The 21329-nt window shown below is 45.7% G+C and overlaps 1 protein-coding gene across 1 annotated transcript in view; it reads left to right on the top strand.

The window, feature by feature from the left end:
• AP3D1 (adaptor related protein complex 3 subunit delta 1) overlaps positions 1–21329 on the top strand; it is a 437106-nt gene that overhangs the window by 237705 nt on the left and 178072 nt on the right. Inside the window, exon 21 of the mRNA XM_069217822.1 lies at positions 9226–9299. Within this exon, the coding sequence (XP_069073923.1) occupies positions 9226–9299 (74 nt within the window). The remainder of the gene's footprint in view (positions 1–9225; positions 9300–21329) is intronic.

The following is a 21329-nucleotide window of genomic DNA, read 5'->3' as shown; positions in this document are numbered from 1 at the left end:
GCATGCAGGAGCAGAATTAGACACTATCCAAAACAAGGCATATCTTACCCTAGCAAGGCAGCAGAAGCTGACCCAATTGGCTGTCACAATCTCCGCAAGAAAGTTAATTTCAATACGACTATTCAAATCGCTTCTGGGCATGATTTCCTCAGCCATAGTCCTAGTACGGCTAGCAAGACTCAAGATGAGGCCGCTGCAAGAAGAACTGCAACTTCAATGGACCCAGTCGCAAGGATCCTTCGACGACTTAATAACTATCACACCAAAGATTCGACAGGCGTTAGAATGGTGGTCTCACATCAACCACCTCTCCCACAGTCTAACTTTTCTGGCACCAATAACAGATTTCGTCATCACCACGGACGCCTCCTTGGAAGGATGGGGAGGCCACTTACAGGACATGCGCATTCAAGGCAGATGGTCCAAGCTCCAAAAAGAGATGCACATTAACCTGTTAGAGCTGAAGGCGATTCATCTCACGCTCAAAGCTTTTCTGCCACGCATCGCAGGATCATCAGTGTTAATCAGAACAGACAACACAACAAGCATGTTCTACATCAACAAGCAGGGAGGAACAAGATCCCTCTCCCTCTCAAGAGAAGCTCAGTCTCTCTGGAACTGGCTCACACTGAACAACGTCCGCCTCCGGGTGGAGCACCTGGCTGGGGTCAACAATGCTCTAGTGGACTCTCTCAGCAGGACGGACGACAACTGTCACGAGTGGGAACTCAACCAGACCATACTCGAGGACATCTTCCAATGATGGGGTCGGCCGATCCTAGACTTGTTCGCCACCAATCTGAACGCCAAATGCCAGTTTTACGCCAGTCGATACCCACTCCCGGGGTCATGGGGAAATGCTCTTTTGATAAGATGTTCCGGGATCTTTGCATACGCTTTTCCCCCCATTCCACTGATTTCCAGGCTCCTCAGGAAAATGAAGACCGAATGCTGCAGGATCATTCTCATAGCCCCCAAGTGGCCCAGGCAGTACTGGTACACGGAGCTCCTACTCCGGTCAGTAGCCAATCCAGTCCGCCTCCCGTGCAACCACAATCTTCTAACGAAGAATCAGGGTCTCATCTTACATCCCGACCCAACTTCACTACACTTGCATGCTTGGCTCCTGAGTACAGAGAGTTCCAGGATATGAACATTGATCAAGAATGTAGACTTATATTATCTAAGGCACGAGCAGAGAGCACGAGCAAGACATAAAAAGTCAAATGGAAGAGATTCTGTGTTTGGTGCTCTCAGAATAATTTTCACCCATTTCAGATTAATCCTGAGCAAATTCTTTCTTACCTGCTCTCTCTCTCCAAAGCTGGTCTTTCCCATGCATCAGTCAAGATTCACCTAGCAGCTATAGCCTCTTACAGACGATCGGCTGACATGCCATCTATCGGCTCATCCAGAGTCATCAAACAGTTTATGAAAGGGCTGTTCCGCACCTTTCCTCCGGTACGCTTACCTCCGCCAGAGTGGCATCTTAATATTGTCCTCTCCCAACTCATGAAAGCTCCTTTTGAACCCATTCATAGGGCGGAGCTCAAGTACATCACCTGGAAAGTGTCAACCTTGCTCGCTCTCACCTCTACCAGGAGAGTCAGTGATATACAGGCGTTCACTACTAAAGAACCCTTTTTAGTTTTCTCTGAAGACTTCGTTATGCTCCGAACCAATCCCAAATATATTCCCAAGGTTCCATCTTCGTTCCACCTCAATGAACCCGTTATTCTACGAACCTTTTTTCCAAACCCTACTACGATAGCCGAGAAAACTCTTCACTCTTTGGACATCAAACGATGCCTAAAATTTTATCTGCAAAGTACCAAACACATCAGGAAATCAGACCAACTCCTAGTATCTTATTCTCTGGGACGACAGTGAACAGGAGTAACCAAGGCCACTAAAGCCCGATGGATTTCTTCGACAATCCAATTTTGTCACACCAAGGCAGGAAAACCCTTGACTAGGCGCCCAAGAGCCCACTCCACAAGAGCAGTCTCCACATCGGCTGCTTTGTTTCAAGATATTGCCCTTGACAAAATTTGCCAGGCTGCGACATGGAAAACTACGCACTCCTTTACGCAGCACTATTGTTTGGAGTCATCACAAAGAACAGACTCTCTAGTAGGACAAGCTGTGCTACGCCATCTCTTTCATTAAGGTGAGACCTTTCCTTACTTACAGACATATGGTTTGAAATGCAAATAACCATGTTTCTATTATGCTTCCATGTGAATATGTAAGGTGTATGTATGTATTTATAGATATGTATACATATACACATATATATTTATATCGGTATTTGCAGCATGAATTTTAGTATTCATGTACACGTATTAAAGTATCTGTATTCCTTCGTAACTCACGATCAGAAATGTATGAGTTTACTATGATTATTATTATTATTATTTATATTGGAGATAGAGGGTATTCATGCGCGCACCCTCCACCCACGCTGGATACAATGTTTATCAACCATACTGCTGTCTATTCAGATTCAAGCATGCAAATTTATGAAAGATCCAATACTGGATAAGAAAACAAGTTACTTACCTGTAACTACAGTTATCCAGTATTAGTATCTTTCATAAATTCACATGCGACCCGCCCTCTCCCCTTTGATGCTCGCATTTCCTCTCAGGTTCCAATTTTTCACTCTCGTGCTAGAAAATCTGAGGAAGGGAGCTTCTCTGGAGAAGGTTCTAGAGGGTGCTGGTGCCTGATTGGACAGCAGGCAGGTTTGGGTCCTTTCACAAAAGGACATGGATAGGCTATGTGAGCAATTGCTGGCTTCATTATAGCCTATGGCAAAACATTTTTATTTATTATTTATTGCTATTTTATGTACCGTGGGACTCCCACTTCGACGACGGGGATGATTCAAGCATGTGAATTTATGAAAGATACCAATACTGGATAACTGTAGTTACAGGTAAGTAACTTGTTTTCTTCTTCATCCTACTAAGGGTGGAGGAGCAACCAGGGCTGTTTAATTTATAGGGCCAACGGCTTATGTGACTTGATTGCTCCCCCTCCCCCCACCCACCTTTTGTCTTTCTATTTCCTTCTTATCCATTTCTGTCCATCACATCCCACTCCCCCCTACAACCCTCCTCTTTCTTTCTTTTCGGGGCTTTTCATTACGTCTTAATCCACTGTGTTTAACATTTAGATACATAACAAGGGAAAAATTATTTCTGGCGCTGAGGGACAGAGGGAGATGTGTGGCGAGTGGGGATGGAGAGAGTGCCTGTTTGGGACTTGAACATCGCATGGCTTGGTTAGGGTGTTTGGAAAGGGGAGCTACAGACCTCACTAGCTGTCCTTGTAACACAGTTGTCAAATGTACAAGACTGGGGAGGCGAGTAAGGAATGGTGAGAAGTGGGGAGGAATAGGAGGGTAGTTAAGTTTTCGAAGTATATTGTTGTTGTTTTTCTTCTTGTTCTCAGCAGTTGGACGATGCAAGTGAGGGAGACTGCATTGCACACATATCTAGACAGGCACACATTGAGTACACGCTTAATACTGTGGGGACGACAGAGAGGCAAGAATAACACAGGAAGGGGCCACCATCCCATCTTGGAATGTGAATGATCCGGGCAACAAAATTAAGAGCAGTTTAGTAGGAGATTGAAACCAGATGTGGTCTTACTAGAAGAGACACATCTGATAGGATCTCACTGTGGACTGCTCAGCAGAGAGGGGCTTGTAAGACGTTGGCGCAAGCTAATTTGACTGCCGGCTCCAGAGGAGTAGTGATCTTAACCAGGAAAAAAACCCTTTTAGAATAGACAGGCAATGGATAGACCCTGATGGGAAATATGTTGCTTTATAGGGAATGCGGAGAAGAAGGGACATGACACTTATTAGTGTATGTGCACCCTCACGCTTGCAGAACCACTCTGGAAACAGTAACTGAAATCCTTGTGACCACCACCTCCTCTCTACATACAGTAGGAAGAGACTTTAATGACGTGATGCACACTAACCTGGATTGGCCTAGGCCGACCGAACATGCTACACCGAAATAAACTCTTGACCCCTTTTGCAAACACCCTGGGGTTAACAGATCTCTGGCACAGACATAATCCAGAAAATCAGATGTATTCAAACTATTCTGGCACTCATGGAGTATTTTCAAGACTGAGTTATAATTTTGCCCCAGCGAGGGAGGTGCCTGGGATGGAAGCAGCCAAATATATGGCGAGGGGAATATCCGATCATTCACTACTCCATTATAGCAATCAGGTTTAAAAATCGGACACCAGGTGGGGGGATGGAGGCGAAGCGCCTTGGAACTCAGGGACTCACAATTAAAAAAAGCTCTTAGGGTTGATAATGAATGATATTTTAAAGAAAATGCGGCTTCAGTTGACTCAGCCATACTCTTGTGGGAGGCGTTCAAAACTGTGTTGAGGGACAGGGCACAATATATCATTGAACACAAGAGAAAAAGGGAAAAATGAGAATTAGAAATCATAGAGGAAAAACTCCTCTCCCTTGAAAGGAACATAGACCCCTCAGACCCCAATACTATAGCATTACTCAGAGAAGAATACTGAGCTCTTGCTGACAGGGAGGTGAGATCACAAATTCTTGATACACACCAGTGAACTATGTGATACAAGAGACAAAGCGGGCAAGATTTTAGCCTGGCTGGTACGCAGAGAAGTGGAGGCTCGATGGGTTCTTGGTATTATAGATGAGGACCGCACAAGCTATAATACCAACACGGAGATAGCACAGGCGTTCGCCCAGTACTACAAGGCCTTCTATGAAGCACATCCACTAGCAGATGCATTGCAAATTGAGTCATACCGAACAGCTGTTCCCATTGCGAATCTTCCACCAGAAGTCTTCACGTAATTGGAAAAAGACATCTCCCTATTGGAGGTTTAAGAGGCCATAACCAGGCTGCGAGTAGGTAAAGCCCCAGGCCCCAATGGTATACAAGCAGAGTTTTTTAAAAGTAATTCCTCTATCCTTGCTCCTCATCTTTTGAAACTCTGTCTTCGAAGAGCCATAATTGTGGTTCTCCATAAACAAGGGAAAATGCCCTCTAGCTGTAGCTCATACTGCTTGATCTCATTATTAAATATTGACACCAAAATATTAGCCTCAATATTGGTGCCAAGTGTTTAAAAAGTTATCAGCCCCCTAATCTATGACGACCAATCAGGATTTATGCCACAGAGGTCAACCACACTTAACTTTCTTCGCTTATATAATTGGCTGGAGACAGTCCATCATCTGAAGGACCCACCTGTTTTTCTGACGTTGGAAGCTGAAAAAGCATTCCACGAGGTTCATTGGCACTTCCTATTGCAGGTACTAGAAAAATATGGCTTTGGTCATGGGTTTAGGAACTGGTTCAAGCTCCTATATGAAAGCCTAACAGCAGCAGTTAGAGTGAATGTTGTTCAATCTACCGATTTGTGATTGGAAGGGGCACCAGCAAGGCTGTCCACTTTCCCCTTATTTATTTGCCTTGATTCTGGATCTGCTAGCATGCCTGATTAGGACCCACTCAGGTCATCAGAGGTTTTCACATGGAGGAAACTTCAGGGGAAGATGAGAGGATCTCCCTATATGAAGATGATGTCCTCCTCGGTTTCTAACCCATAGCAGACTATTCCAACAATACTGCTGGTCTTTAATACATACAGGACCCATTGGGGATGTAATATCAATTGGGATAGGTCAAGCCTATACCCAACTGGAGGGGAGACATTATTTGATAACCTGCCTCGGCATATCGGTATCAATAGAGAAGGGTTTAGCTATCTAGGGATTTATGTTATGTTAAATAGAGAACGAGATTGGGACCAAATTTTCCACCGAGTGTTAAAAGACTTCCAAAAAGATGTGTGGATGGATTAAGCTGTTATTGACTATAATGGGCCACGTGGCAATGCTTAAAATGGTGACTCTGCCTAAATTTATATATATACTACAAAATAGTTATTATCCCGTCCTGGGAGATTATTTCACTAAAATCAGTGGGGGACTACGTCAACTACTATGGTTGGGGTGGAATCCTAGGTTAGCATTGCAAACTCTACAGAGAAACCAATATAATGGAGGTCTGGCCCTCCCACCTGTTAAGGCACTTTACCGGGAAGCCCATTTGATAACACTTAATGTGTGGGGAAATGCACCTTGATACCGCCCCACTTACAGAGTAGAGCGCTACCAGTTTTGGACAAGATCCTATTTGCATTACTTATATGGAGGTTGGCGTTGAAGAAAGTTGTTGTTGCTACACAGGTGACGATTGCCATCTGGCTTCAGTCCAGTAAAGAGCTAGGGTGGTAAAAAAAGATCACCCTGCTGTGGCTTGGTCAGACTTTTATGGAAATATGGAAGCTCGAGGGGTTTCGGTCCTGGGATCTTCTAGGGATATCTAAAGTGGGGGATTTTATAGAGAATGGAGCATTGATCCCTTCTCCCCCCTCCAGAAAGAACACCAATTACCCTCAACGCAACATTACAGATATTTACTGCTGAAACATGCATGGAGGGCAGAGGGAATAGAAATAGGGGAGCTCCCTTAGTATGCCCCGCTAGAAGGTAGGCTACTTCAGGCAAATATACCTGAAAAGAGGTCTCATATACATATAAAACTACAAATAATAATACTCCCGACAGCCTGCAGAAACTGAGACACACATGGGGATGACATTGAATGGGAGGCAGCGCTTATGCATCCTAGAGTAGTGGCCATAAATCAAGACTGAGGCTTATACAGTTAAAAATACTGCACCGCATTTATTATGACTGAGTCAGACTCCATAGATTCGGGAGAGCTGAGTCACCGGAATGTCTGCAGTGTAAAATGGAAGTGGAAGCATTCCTTCACATACTTTGAGACTGCCCAATGATTCAAAGCTATTAGGAGACATTAATAAATGAATTGGGAAAGGGTCATAGTGTATCTCTCGCAGCGGATCCAAAATATGAACTTCTAGGCATTCCTACAAACATAGATATCCCACGAGCACAGCTGCTTTTCTGTAATCTGGGGTTGGTGGTGGCCAAGAGAGACATAGCTCATAGGTGGGGGGCATCAGAACGGCCAAGGATAGTTGATGGGAAGACGTGAATGGATCTATCCATGGAGGCAGAAAAAGCCACACATAAAGCCCAAGTGTGCCCAAAGAAATATGACAAGATTTGTGGTGCATGGTGCAGGTGGTATGATCTGGAACGTTCAGAAGGAGGTGGCATATCTCCACCGGAGTGATAGTAATCACCCAGACTCTCTCCTGTAATTAAAAAGTTGTTTTGGGGCCGAAAAGGCTGCTTATTGGGGTAATGGAAAATGGTTGATAATGATGTGCTATGCAGGTGCTCCCTGCTCGATGTCTGTCTTTTTTTACTGGTTTGAAAAACAATAAAAACCTATTTAAAAAAAAAGGGAATAAAAGGAGAACTCCCTTAAGGGATCTTCACAATCCCAGTCTTTACAATGAATGTGCGGTGGATAATCTGGTGGCTGGAGAATTCTGACAAACAACCGCTGATGATGCTGGTCTGTCAGTGGGAGGAGTTTGGGTAATTAGCTATGTTATAATTGGTCTATGTGAAGTTCAAAGTTATTGAGGGTAAATATAGTGCTATGCAAACACAGTTTACCCGGAGTTCCCAGGCTGATGACTGAGAATAATTCAAGCAGGTGAATCTATGAAAGATCCAATGTTGGAGAAGGTGCATTAACCTATTGAACGCTTTCCTTACTTCTCTAATTTTTGGGACATTCTAGTAGTTCTAGATACACATGCCAGGACATTTTTTCGTATTTATCTTTGCCTCTGCTTTTTTGGCAGTTGTGTAGGTGAGTACCATTACAACACTTATAGAATGTTTCTTTAAGAAGAAATACAAGATCAGAACTGGGATTTCGAAAGCTTGACAAGGAACCCAAGCACATCTTATACAGTGAGAAGGTGAGGCAAGGGTATTCAGGGACATACCATTCCATGTTCAGGTCCAGTCTAGGATCAACCAAATACTAATATCTCTGGTAGGATGAAACACCCGGTTGCACAACCATCTTTTCCTGGGACTATCCTGACCAGTTGCTGCCTCAACCAGTTGTTCAAGTCCATTAACTGGCATTTCCTGCCCTGTAGTGGAAGGTCTTTTAGGTTTGAAGCCTTCTTTTGAACAATAGATCCTTTATCACAGTTGTGGCTAGCCTGACCTCTGTGTAAAAGCAACAGTTCCATTCACATACTGCACTTTGGGAGCAAGCTTCTCTTTTCTTCATCTGACATGGCAATGCTGATTTGCATCGAGACATTGAGCACTACACCCCCGAGTGTGATTCAGGGAGGACCAGTTCTCACTCCAAGACTTACCCAGTTTTAGTGACTCTGGGGTTTGCAGATGGGATCAAACCTGCATGTTCCTAATGTCTCCCCAGGCCAACCATAGTCAGTCAAGATCTGTCCTGCTCTAGAGGTCTTCCTCCTCCGTACTAACAGTCAAACTTCACACTCACTCAGTAGGGGAGATAGTTAATTATAACACCAGCTCTGCTACTAAATATCATCACAGAAAGACGTTATGGAAGCTGAAATGTCCCATAATTTAGTTACCACCTCAAGGCTGATCGATCTGCAGGTGCTGTGCTAGGTATGACTGGAGGCTTGAGCAGCTCAGTGACCAAGCCTGTCCTACTCCTTAACCGAATTGACCAATCTGTAGGAAGCTGACAACAATCTGTCTCTTGCTGTCAGTGGCTGAGGAGTAAAAGATCATGCCTTCCCCTCTCCTCCTGATTTTGGGTCTTCAGCTACATAACTAAGAGAAGGAGCTCTCCAGCACTCCATGACTACTTGTAATTTTCTTAGCATACAGTTTCTCTACTAGAGTCTCATTTGTTTATACATTTATCTAGGAAGGTTAGCACCACATTGAATGATTCAGACTATTGCAAGCATACTCATCTCAGTTGTGCTAACAGTTGCACTGTTCTGGCCCAGCTAGTCTTAGAGGCTTGTAAATTGTTAACCTTCCTGATGTTGGCTTTCTTCCTTGACGCATTGAACTCCAAGCTGAAGGCGAAGTGCAACTCAACCTTGCTCTTGTGGGTGAGAGAAGGTTGTGTTTCAGACAATATTCCTCTATGACCTACCTGTATGTTATACTTGCAGAGCTATACACTGGATTTATTTCTGTACATTTAAATGAACCTTTTTTTTCCACTTCAGAACGCTTTGCCCAGTGATGATGATGAGAAGGACCCCAATGACCCATATAGAGCACTGGACATAGATTTAGATAAGTGAGTATATGTTTGGTTGTTGTGAAAAGAATGAGCTGATGGACTTCTGCAGTGGCATATTATGAAAAACTATAAGGAACATTTCTTTTCACTTTTTGACTCTGGTTTTCTACTCTTCAGTCTGTGGGGTGGAAGGCGGTACAGTTACCATTGTATGTCAGGTTGAGATATTTGAGGTTTCAGGGTTAGTGGTCATAGGACTCTCAGTTCAGTCCAGTCCATAATGCCAAGCACCACAACAGATTTTAATCTTTGTTTGCCCTGTGTTGCTGACTGTTCCACCTTTACTTAACTTGTCAAACACAGAATGATTTTTTTCTGAAGAGGTGTTTGGAAGTTCTAATTACTCTCTTGAAATTTTGTATGGTTTGTCCATGTAGAAGAGAATCTGTGGGTCTTGTGCCATGTGTGGAGTATTATGTGTGCTTGGGAGGGGGCTGGAGGGGGTGCACACTGAATTTGTTACATTTATTTATTTACCTTCTGTTGTGAGACATTTAACTGCCAGGAACATTCCGCCCAAGTTGCATAGTTTGATGGTGAAACCGGTCTACCTTCTGACATATGAGACTAGGCCCCTATCTCACCCCATGCAATTTGTAGACAGGTAACAGTATTTGGATTGTTTTAGGGTACTGTCACTGTCAACCAAGGAATCTCCCTCTCCTAGCCACTGGGAAAGCAGTATGGAAAAGCCTTCCTTTGTCCTGCACGTTCACTTGAGAGAATGACAACCAAATTATTCAGTCTAAAAAGGGAGGAGATCCACTTCAGCTACCCTATGTTATATCCGTGTATACAGCAAACTGCCCTCCACTATAAATGATGTAGGAAAGTGCCCCTTTTGGCATGGTTAACCCTCCTCCCCCCCACACACACACTTTTTGCTTGATATCTGATACTTACTTGACTGAGTGTGTGCTGGGATCCTGCCAATCAGGCCCCAGCACCGGTGTTCTTTCCCTAAACTGTACCATTGCTTCAACTATTGGCACACCCCTGGCACACAGCTAAGTCCCTTGTAAAAGGTACCAGTGGTACCAAGGGCCCTGTGGCCATGGAGGGTCTCTAAGGGCTGCAGTATGTATTGTGCCACCCTAAGGGACCCCTCACCAAACACATATGCACAGTGCCATTGCAGATTGTGTGTGGTGGTGGGGAGTAAAGGGTAAAGTCGACAAGGCATCCCTCTCAAGGTGCCATGCCCACACACCACTGGGTGTGGCATAAGTAAATCACCCCTCTAGCAGGCCTTACAACCCTAAGGCAGGGTGCACTATATCACAGGCGAGGGCATAGCTGCATGAGTAATATGCCCCCACATGATGACCACTGAAAACTGAGAAGTTTGTTATCAAACCTCTCAGCTCAATAAACCCACACTGATGACAGTGTTGGATTTATTGAAAAATGCACACAGAGGGCATCTTAGAGACATGCCTCCTGTATTCCACCCAGCCCTCTGGTGTAAGGCTGACCGGTCTGTGCCAGCCTGCTACTAACAGACAAGTTTCTGACCCCATGACTTGAGAACCTTTGTGCTCTCTAGGGGTCAGGGACAAAGTCTGCCCCCCCGTGCAGGAACTGCAGTACTTGGCGTGTTACACTGCTCCAGGGCCCTCCAGCTAGTGGAGATGCTCGCCTCTGGACCAGGCCCCACTTTTGACAGCAGGTCTGGCGAGAAAATTAGTAAACACCAGGAGTGTCCACCCAAGCTGGGACCACCCATAGAGTGCCCAGATCTGAGGTGAACCCCTTCTGGTAGAATCCTCCATTTTGCTTTGAAGGATATTAGCCAATAGGGTTAGGAATGTGCCCCCCTCCCCAAGGGGAGTGGGCACCGGAAGGGTGTAGCCACCCTCAGGGTCACTAGCCATTGCCTTCTACCCTCTGACCCCTGTAACTCTCCTAAATCTAGTATTTAAGGGCACCCCTGAAGTTTGCTCTTCAGATTCCTGGTGACCTAAAAAAGAAGGACTGAAGAGCCGCATCAGCAGTGAAGACTCCAGGCGACAACTGACTTGGCCCCAGCCATACTGGCATGTCTACAGCTTCAAGATTCCTGCTGCAAGAGGAACACTCGTCCTGCAGGACCAGCGACCTCTACAAACCTCCAGATGACTGCTTGCCTTCCCTAAAGACCAAGATTTCCTGAGGACAGTGGCCCTGACAACAAAGAAACCCCCAAGAAGGACTCCAGAACCTCCCAGATCCGCGAGTCCTGCCCACTCTGCACCTCACACCCACGGCTCGAATCCAGGTGGCCCACCAGTTCAAAGAAGGTCCCCAGGCGATTCCGACCTCAAATTCACCCCGAGTTGCCCCCTCCTGGTCAACACGAAGATGCCTGCAGCCTAAATCCAGAGTACCCCCCTACCACGGCCGGCTCCGGTGAAGATTCCAGATGCCTAAAGATACCCCTGTATCCGCAGCCCCCTGACCTTTGAAAACTTAGCCAACAGTCCAGCAACTTCCAGTGGGATCTCTACTTACCTGTCCAGCCGTTGGTCTTCTTCAGCCAACTCCCTGGACCAAGCCTGCAGCCTTTTTGTAACCCCTTGGGTTCCTCCATTAAAAAGCATTGTGCGCTCAATGCTGTGTTTGTACCCTGAACCCGGCCGCCCCGCGTTGCTGAGGGTGTGTGTTTGGTGCTGACCTGTGGCCCAGTGCTGATCTCACCCCCAGGTCTGTGCCCTCAAGTCGTGGGTACTTACCTGGAAGCTGTTTTCTTCTAATTGCCCCCTGTCTCCATAGGATTTTATTGGGCTCCCAACACCCTCTGAACCCAGCTGGCCCTGTATCGCTGGTGGTGCACCCTTGGTGTCGTCCTAAACTTTGCCCTGTGGACATCCTAACCTCTGAAGACTGGGATCGTAAGTCGAGTACTTACCTGCAAATTGTGTTGTTACTTTTCCTCCCCTAGGACTGCTTTGCTTTCTGTGAGAAATTGCATAGTGTCCACTTTTGAAACTGAGAAGTATTACTTACCTGTAAACTTTATCTGTGAATTCTAAACAAAATGCATTTGATACTTGAAGGTGATACAGTTTTGAAACTGTACTTACCTGCCACAAAAATCCTTTTGGTTCCAGAAATAAAGTAACAAAGGATATTTATTGATACATAAAACATTGGCACAGGAGTTAGTCATTGAGTGTGTGGTTTATATCTTGACTGTGTGTGTACAACAAATGCTTAGCACTATCCTCTGATAAGCCTAGCTGCTCTACCACACTACCACAAAATAGAGCATTAGTACTATCTACTTTAGCCTCTGTAAAGCCTCTGGGGATCCACTACACTCTGTGCACACTATACCTTACTTTGGTATAGTATATACAGAGCCGGCTTCCTACAGATAACACAATTGACTATGTGTGGAGTTAAGATAGCTGCTGTGTTTTTCTTGAAACATCCTTCCTCAAAGCTCACAAAACAACTATCTTGCAGTTGCTTTGCTTAGTGAGCCCTGCACAATGAAATCTAGCAGCCATATGTCCTACTGAAAAAAATCATAGAGTAATACATCAACTTGGACCAGCAGCAATTTTCTAGCTCTGCCTTACTGCACTTTATCCTTAACGGTCTCAATATGACAAGTAGGACAATATCCACTAAAAGGGCACTCATACAAATATCCAACAATGAAAATAAGTCTTCCTTTGTTTCCTATATTCTAAGGTTACAATGTAGACATCAGTGAGGGCTATTACTGCACTGAGTTCATGTTGTCTTTGACAAAGCAGTACCACATTGTGGTTCCGGATTATTGGAGCACTCTGGCTTCCAGATTAACTTGTCAAGCTCCTGAGTAATCAGCTGACTCTGCCCACTGAAAACCACAAATCACTGGTCCTCAGTACCGCCACATACCCATCCTGCTTGCCTTCCTGCAACAATTTCAAATCGCAATTCCACTCAGGCCAGGTATGGTTAATTCACCTTTCAGTCCCTCAAAAGGCACCTATCCTGCATCCTGACCAATGCAGGATACTTAGGGAAGAAAGAAATCCATACACTCAAGTCATTCCAGGCTGTATTTGTTCTTCTTCATAGAAACTTGTGGGATGTTTACACATCAGCTGTACTTTACAAATCCGCAAAAGGAGCTGTCTAAACAGGTAGTTTAGTAGGCTGCAGCCTCCAACAATAACCTAGCAAATGCCATCATCAAAAACGATCCAATCAAGGAATCCTTACTTGTCATCGCTCACTACTCCATAGCAGTTCTGCATCATTTCTTCTTAGCTACATACCACCCCAATTTAAATCATCCATTGCTGAGGTCTTCCTGGACCAGTTCACCACTTAAGCCAATGCATCCTGGTCAATATCAACACTTGGGTTGACAAAATTGGTTGTCATGCAGTGCATGCCTCCTCGGAACCATTGAAGCACTCAGTTACCAAAAACTAGTCACTGTGCTTTCACATCATGCAGTCCATACTGTTGATACTATCTTTTTGTCAGAAGCTGTTATCTCTTTGAGATGAACCAAACTAATCACCTTAAGTGATTACCACATCAGCTCCTTTGGCTTAATCTCTCAACTGCTACACCATTGTAAGCAACAGATAACTAAATGTCCAGGAGGAGCTTCAAAATCATCTTTTTTCCAGTTGGAAAGCCTGCCAACTGTGCCAGTGCAGTCCCTCATCACTTGTCAACAAATGTCACCTTTGGAATTACTGAGGCATTAGAAGGGACAACCATGAAAGCTTCACAAAACCAACCATGTCAGAAGTGTGGTTCCATTCAGACACATGTAATAAAGCATAATTAGAATCCTTGATAGGCAGTGGGCGGACACACCTTAAAGGAAAGGTAAATCAAAGATAGTGTCAAAACAGAATCTACAAAGCAAGAATACAAGAAGCAAGAAATCTCACAAATCACTCAGATGTTCCATATTTAGACAGCGAACTCTTCAAAATGATTTCAGAGTTCTGAAACCCAGATTACACTCCGACTGCAGCAGTTGCACTCAAGAATTCTGCAACTTCCTTACAAAACAGATCAGCAGCCACATTGCATACCACATATGCCACATTCCACATATGCCAGTTTTAATTGCTTTTTGGAAGAAAAAAAACGAATAACCTCATGAAAGCAGTCGGCATCACTGGATCGCTACCTGTGCCTGCCCAATAAAATTAGGATAATCTTCCTAGCATTGTCTATGTGCATGCTGGTCATAGTATTCATTAATGCATCTCTTTTGACTGGAGAATTCCCCACTGAATTAAAAACACCCTTCATAAAGCCAACTTTGGAAGGGCTGAGCCATGTGGACCCTACAGTCTGTACGTTTATATTAAATGGACAATTTCAGGGTATGCTAAATTGAAAAAGCGGCATTCACTCAGATCTCTGCCATTTACAAGATAATCTCCTGCCACTGCAGCAGACAGCCTGTGATTTCTCATTTGGAAGAGGTACTGAATCATCTTAATTGCAATCTGGGATCAGCTCAAAAACACTCTAGGCTCCAGTGGAGATGCTGCACACCTCCTACTTTACCTTTCATTAGTCTGATACAGTTGACCATCAACTACTGCTTCAAAGACTAAACTGCATAGCACTTAAACTGGATCAGGTCTTGCTTCACAAACTGAGCTCAAACTGTGATCCTTTACCCATTAGCATAGCAAACTTGTAATGGTAGGTGTCCTCCAAGGCTCAAAGATTGCCCCAATTTCTCTTCATCGCTTGTCAATTCTTACAGTTTACCTGTTATAACCAAGCCAATAATGCCTAGATTGTTCTAAAATTCAAACTCATTCAGTCCTAGACTGATCTGGACTCCTGCTATGTCTACAGGGTGAAAGCACCTGGATTCTCAACCAATCGAAAATTCTTTTTGAGATTATGGAAAACTATGACCCTGACAAGACCCTGGCCTTAAGGAGGTTGCCTTTCTTCTAATCACCTCAATGGAAGTAAAGAACTTGGAGCAAATTAGGTCCTCTTGTTTTCTTATTTATTTATAAATTGTTTCAGCTGTTAGCATTTGAATAGTTGAAAGCATTAACAAGAAAAATGAAAGAAAAAAACAAACAAACTAGGAATTAAAACTACTTTGTGAAAATATACAGTGTAATCAATTAAACATTAGTACCTGCAGTCTGTTCCAATAATGATCAACTAATTCATCAATACAGACAAGATTATATTAAAGTGCATATGCAATACAATTAACTTGGTGTTGTAGGAATATATTGCAGTAGTTACCATATCTCATCCCATTGCGCAACCAACCTTTTAATCAGTGCAGGCGGGAATTGCATTTAAGGTGTGTGAGCAAGACAGCATGGAGAACCATACAGTTCATTCAACAATTTATGGCACGGCACATGATAAAATACACATAAAACCGCATGAAAAGGAGGAAAAAGTGCCACAGAGATTGTCTGATTTGTTTGGGACCAAGCATAGCAGATAGTTCTCAAGGCAAGACCATCTAACCCATAAGTGCAACACTATGGAGTCGGAAAAGCTCGTCAGGCCTTGCACGAGTGGCAAATTTAATAAATTCAGTTCTGTTGTGTTTAGTTCCTATAAAACAGCCAGTTTTTTCATGAGTATAAACAAGTTTATGTTGAGATGTATGTGAACAAAACACACAAAGAGTATACAATGCAATTCAGACACCAGTTTGCAACTCAGTGCATAGTACAGTTAACCTGAAACCACGTAGTAGGAAGGGAGAGGGGTCTGCATGCATTTATAGGTAGAATTAAGGCCTAGCATGGTGGACAGCTCTCTCAGACAAGGCCATGCGGCCTATAAGTATGATGCTACGGAGTTGTGCACATGCATGTCAACAGGCTTATCACAGAGCGTCAGCGCAACTTTGACATTTGTAACCCCATAGAGTTTAAAAGGGAGGAAGAGCCACCGTTGCCACGTGGAATCATGTTTTCTACAGAACAGAATAAAGTGAGTTAAGCTATCTATACTTACACAGCTACAGTCACAGCAATCAAATTCAGATGCAAGCCGCTGCATGCAGATTGAATAATCCCTGGTGGGCAGAATACACAGTCTGTAATTAGTTGCATGCAGTGTTCACTAAGGCTCAGGAAATATCAGATCCAAGTTAGCAGTACAGAGAGGACCATAAATGTTGATAAAATAGTTACAAAATATTGATCCTGGCCTCAACGCAAACACGTTCTCATCAACATACATTCATAATATCGACCTCTGATCAAATCCACAGTGTCCTGCTTTACTCCACAGGAATCCACCCACAAGGTCTCCAATTGTAGCTCTCTTAAAACATTCTGTACATGCGATGACCGTGAGTCCCTCCCCCACCCACAGCCACTGCTGGAAGAGACTTCTCCCAGGATTCTCAGGTATATTGCTGCCTTGGGGTTTCTTACTAACCTTACCCAATAGATTACTGGCCTTAAGGCTGCTAGTTCTGATATTAGGGTAAAGTGAACGTCTGCATAAAGGGCCAATGAGGATGTGCCTAGCCCCAAACCTCAGCAGTGCTTTAAAAAAAAGTTGCTCTCAGCTGTAGGAAAGTGCCCTTTTGGACATGCCTCCCCCCCCCCCCCCCCCCCCCCCCCCCCCCCCCACACACACACACACACACACACACACTCTCTCTCTCTCTCTCTCTCTCTCTCTCTCTCTCTCTCTCTCTCTCTCCCTTTCCCATATACACTCCTGGCACACAGTTAAGTCCTTTGTAAAAGGTACCCATGGTACCAAGGGCCCTGTGGTCAGGGAATGTATTATGCCACCTCAGGGGACCCCTCACCAGTCACATGCACACTGCCATTGCAGCTTGTATGTGCTGGTGGGGAAAAAAAGACAAAGTTCACATGGCACCCATCTCAGGGTGCCATACCCTCAAACCACTGCCTGTGGCATAGGTAAGTCACCCCTCTGGCAGGCTTTACACCCCCAAGGCAGGGTGCACTATAGCACAGGTGAGGATATAGTTGCATGAGCAATATGCTCCTACAGTGTCTAAGTCCATTCTTTTAAGTACAGTATATGGGCTGGGAGTTTGTCATTACGAACTCCGCAGCTCCATAATGGCTTCACTTAAGTCTGGGAAGTTTATTATCCAACTTATCTGCACAGTAAACCCATACTGATGTTGGATTTATTTGAAAATGCACCTATAGTTCATCGATGCCCCCTGCATTTTAGCCAAACTTCTAGTGCTTGACTGACCAGTCTGTGCCAGCCTGCCACTTTCAGATGAATCTCTGACTACATGGGGTGTGACCTTTGTGCTCTCTGTGGCCAGAAACAAAGCCTTTACTGGGTGGAGGTGCTTCACACCTCCCCCTGCAGGAACTGTAACACCTGGTGGTGAGCCTCAGAGGCTCAGGCCTCTTGTTACAGTGCCCCAGGGCAGCACTACAGCTAGTGGAGATGCACCCCAACACCCACTCCCCCATAACCCCCCAAGACAAAGGCCCACTGGCGGAAAAATTAGGGAAAATAAGGAGGAATGACCACCTTAGCTGGGACCAGCCCTGAGGTGTCCAGAACTGAAGTGACACCCTCCTAGCAAAATCCTTCATCTTGGTTTGGAGGACAGTGACCAATAGGGTTATGTCTGTTTCCCCCTCCCTGAAGGAAGTGGGCACCGGAAGGGTGTAGTCACCCCTGTAACCCCCTAAATCCAGGATTTAAGGGCTCCCTTGAACCTTGCTCGTAAGATTCCTGGCAACCTCAAGAAGACTACAAGAAGAAAGAAAAAGGACTGGTAAGCTGACCCCCAGGAGAAAAGACTGAAGACACCAACTGACTTGGCACTAGCCCTACAGGCCTGTCTCCAGCTTCTGAAGCCCAGCTACAAAAAGGCAACACATTCTGCAGGACCAGTGATCTCTTAAAAGCCTCAAGAGGACTGCCTGCACACCAGAGAGGACCAGGATCTCCAGTGGCCAGCGGCCCTGTCCAGAAAGAAACTCCATCAAAGGACTCCAGAACTGCCCCAATTCCGCAAGTCCTGCCCACTCTGCACCCGACGCCCAAGGCCTGTGTCCAGGTGGTGAACTGACTACTGCTGGTCTCCAGGCGATTCTGACCTAGTGTCTACCCTTGGTTGACCCCTCTTTTCCAACACGATGACGCCTGTAGCCTAAATCCGGAGGACGCCCCTGACCGCAATAGAACCAGATGAAGATTCCCAATGCCAAATAGTACCCCTGCACCTGCAGACCCCTCGCGGAATCCGACCTCCAGTGCAGCGACAGTCAGCAGGCAGCCCTCCTCCTCGTCCAGCCTGTAGCTTTCCGGAACTGACCGCCTGGACCTAGCCTGCAGCATCTTTGTGACTCCCGGGGTCCCCTTATTGGGAGCCCGGTGCTGTGTTTGCACCCTGCACCCAGCCGACCCTGTGTAGCAGAACCTGTTTGCTTGGTGCTGACTTGTGGGCCCCCCGGTGCTCACCTGAACCCCCCAGGTCTGCCATCCGAAGACGTGGGTAGTTACCTGCAGACAGGCCTGATTCTGAGTGCCCTCAGTCTCAATAGGAGCCCATTTTAAATCTACATCATCTTTGACCTCTGCGCCTGGCCGACCCCGTGTTGCTGGTGGTGAGTGTTTGGAGTTAATTTGAACCCCAGCCTGTGGACATCCTAAGCGCTGGAGACTGAAACTGTAAGTCTTGTACTTACCTGAAAACTGTACTTACTTTTCTTCCCCCTAGAACTGTTTCTGAAAATTGCACTGTCAACTTTTAAAGCAGGTGTTTGCTGTTTGCTTGAAAACCATTTAACTTGCCAAATTGAAACAAAGTGGTATTGATACATATGTTGGATTATTACTTGCAAATGTACTTACCTGGGGGGCGTGTCCAAGATGGCGACCGGAGCGGCACCTTGAATCGGAGTTCCGCGCTCGGCCGAATAAGTATCCTGTACAGCGGCGATTGCTGGATCTCTCCACCCGCACTTAGCCATCCCGGCTCTCCCTTGCCAATACAGTACCCAGCGGGTCATTGAGGTGGGCGCCGCAGAGTGTGGGAGGTGCCGAATGACAGTTTTCTGTTTGGCCGGGTCCGGGGACGCCTTTGCGAAGACGCTTATCGGCCCTCATGGGGACTCTGGTTCCTCACCAGTAGAAGTGTGAGGATGCCCGGCCATAGAGGTGAGGAGCAGCGGCACTTCCCTGCGGCATCAGAACACGCTGAGTTAAAATCTTGTATTTTTAAAGCATTCGGATTTAAAGCAACAGCGGTCCGAGATGAACCGATGATGCCACTAGTAACACAGGAGCAAATCGTGCATTAAACCAGGGAGGACCTGATCTATGAGGTTCTGCGCTACCCGTGAGGGCACAGAATACACTCTGAAACGCCACATAAATAAAAATACCAGTGTGGATACGCCATGCAGCGCCAACTCGGACAACCCAGGAGCAAAGCCAGCAGAGTACTAAAGTGCCTTGGGGTTATTGATGCCAAGAAAATGCGATGTGGAGTCCACCATATACTTCACTTAACACACACAGGCCATCATCCAAATAGTAGAACTCCCGTCTGTGCCAGCCTGTTGCACCCAACCCACCACTTTGAAACACGTGGTGTGGTGCGCGACGGAGCGATTGAGAGCGCTCTGGACACTGGCGCGGCATCTGAGCAGGTCGCGCTCACTTGGGTGAAGCCTCTATCATAAGTACAGTGGACAGTAAATCCCATTTGAAAGCCGTTTCCTGGGGGGAGACCTCGCCACCAGCACGGGGACACTGATACAGCATAAACGCTATATACTCAGGAAGCTAGATGGGAAAACTGAAAATGTCAAGAACGCCCACTGTGGTGATGGCTACTCCAACCACTCCGCCCGCACTGTCGGAGGGGACGACTTATGCCCTGCAACAGATGGATGCCATCCTTCATAATCATACTTCTCAATTTGAGAAAGTTATGCAAGCCATCTTAGATACTAAACTTTCCCTGAAAACAAAAATTGATGCCATAACCCAGGACGTTACCTTACTTTGTGCGGACCACAGCAAATTGTCCGAAAGAGTTGGCAAAACTGAATCAGACATAGCGGCAATTCGTCCATCAGTCCAGGAACTGCAGGATCACATGAGACATCTGAGTACAAAGCTGACCTCACTAAAGCTGAGAGCTGAAGACACAGGGGAGATCACTGCAACAATATCAGATTGGTGGGGTTTCTGGAAAGAGTGAAAGTTCCCAATGTCGAATTGTTTTTGGAACAGTGGCTTACAAAAACGGACTTGCTGGATAAAGTCCCAAAATTCATCTCAATAGAGCAGGCCCATAGAGTTCCAGGCAGACCGCCGCCACTAGGTGCTCCCCCAAGACCTTTGATAGCTCGCCTTCATAATTATTGTGACAGAGACCTAGTGCTCCAACTCTTCCGCAAACATGGGCCATAGAAATTCAAAGATGCAAACATTACTGCCTACCCCGATTTCACAGTGAAAGTTTAAAAAAAAAAAAAAAAAAAAAATACACAATTCCCTTTTTTTGGCAAAACATCGTCCCATTGAACACATCATCAAGTATGCTCTACTATATCCGGCAAAATTTTACGTGCAAGATGGTGCAGAAATTAATATATTTGCGTCACCGGAGGACATTTGGACCTGGCTCCATGCCAAGGACCTGGCCCAACCACCAGACAAGGCAGACACAGCGGAGCAATGGTTGATCCCCAAGAGGAAGTGCAAACGTCGTACAGGTCTGGGGGCTAAACCTACGCCGGCGCAGGTTGAGGAGGAACGGTCCCGGGCACTGCTTGAGGCCACATAGTTCACGTTGAACCCATTTGCAACACTTCAGGAGTCCCCTGACACAGACCCCGAACGAGGAGATCACAGTGACTCTGAGGAATCTAGTTGTGGGCCACCAATCACTCCCCGATCAGCTGATGACCTATGAGGCTGAGTCCCTTCGTTAAGGGTCAGTGATCATCATGGACAACCCGCTCAGCCTCAGGGGAGAAAAGTCTCAATCACATGGAGCCCCAAGTCGCCAGCACTGAAATAGCTCCTAGGGGAGCATCGGTCCCCGCAGGT

The sequence above is a fragment of the Pleurodeles waltl genome, chromosome 12 (genome assembly GCF_031143425.1).
Source record: "Pleurodeles waltl isolate 20211129_DDA chromosome 12, aPleWal1.hap1.20221129, whole genome shotgun sequence".
NCBI classification, from domain to species: domain Eukaryota; kingdom Metazoa; phylum Chordata; class Amphibia; order Caudata; family Salamandridae; genus Pleurodeles; species Pleurodeles waltl.
The sequence above is the reverse complement of the archived record's forward strand: the minus strand, read 5'-3'. Positions and strand labels throughout refer to the sequence as shown.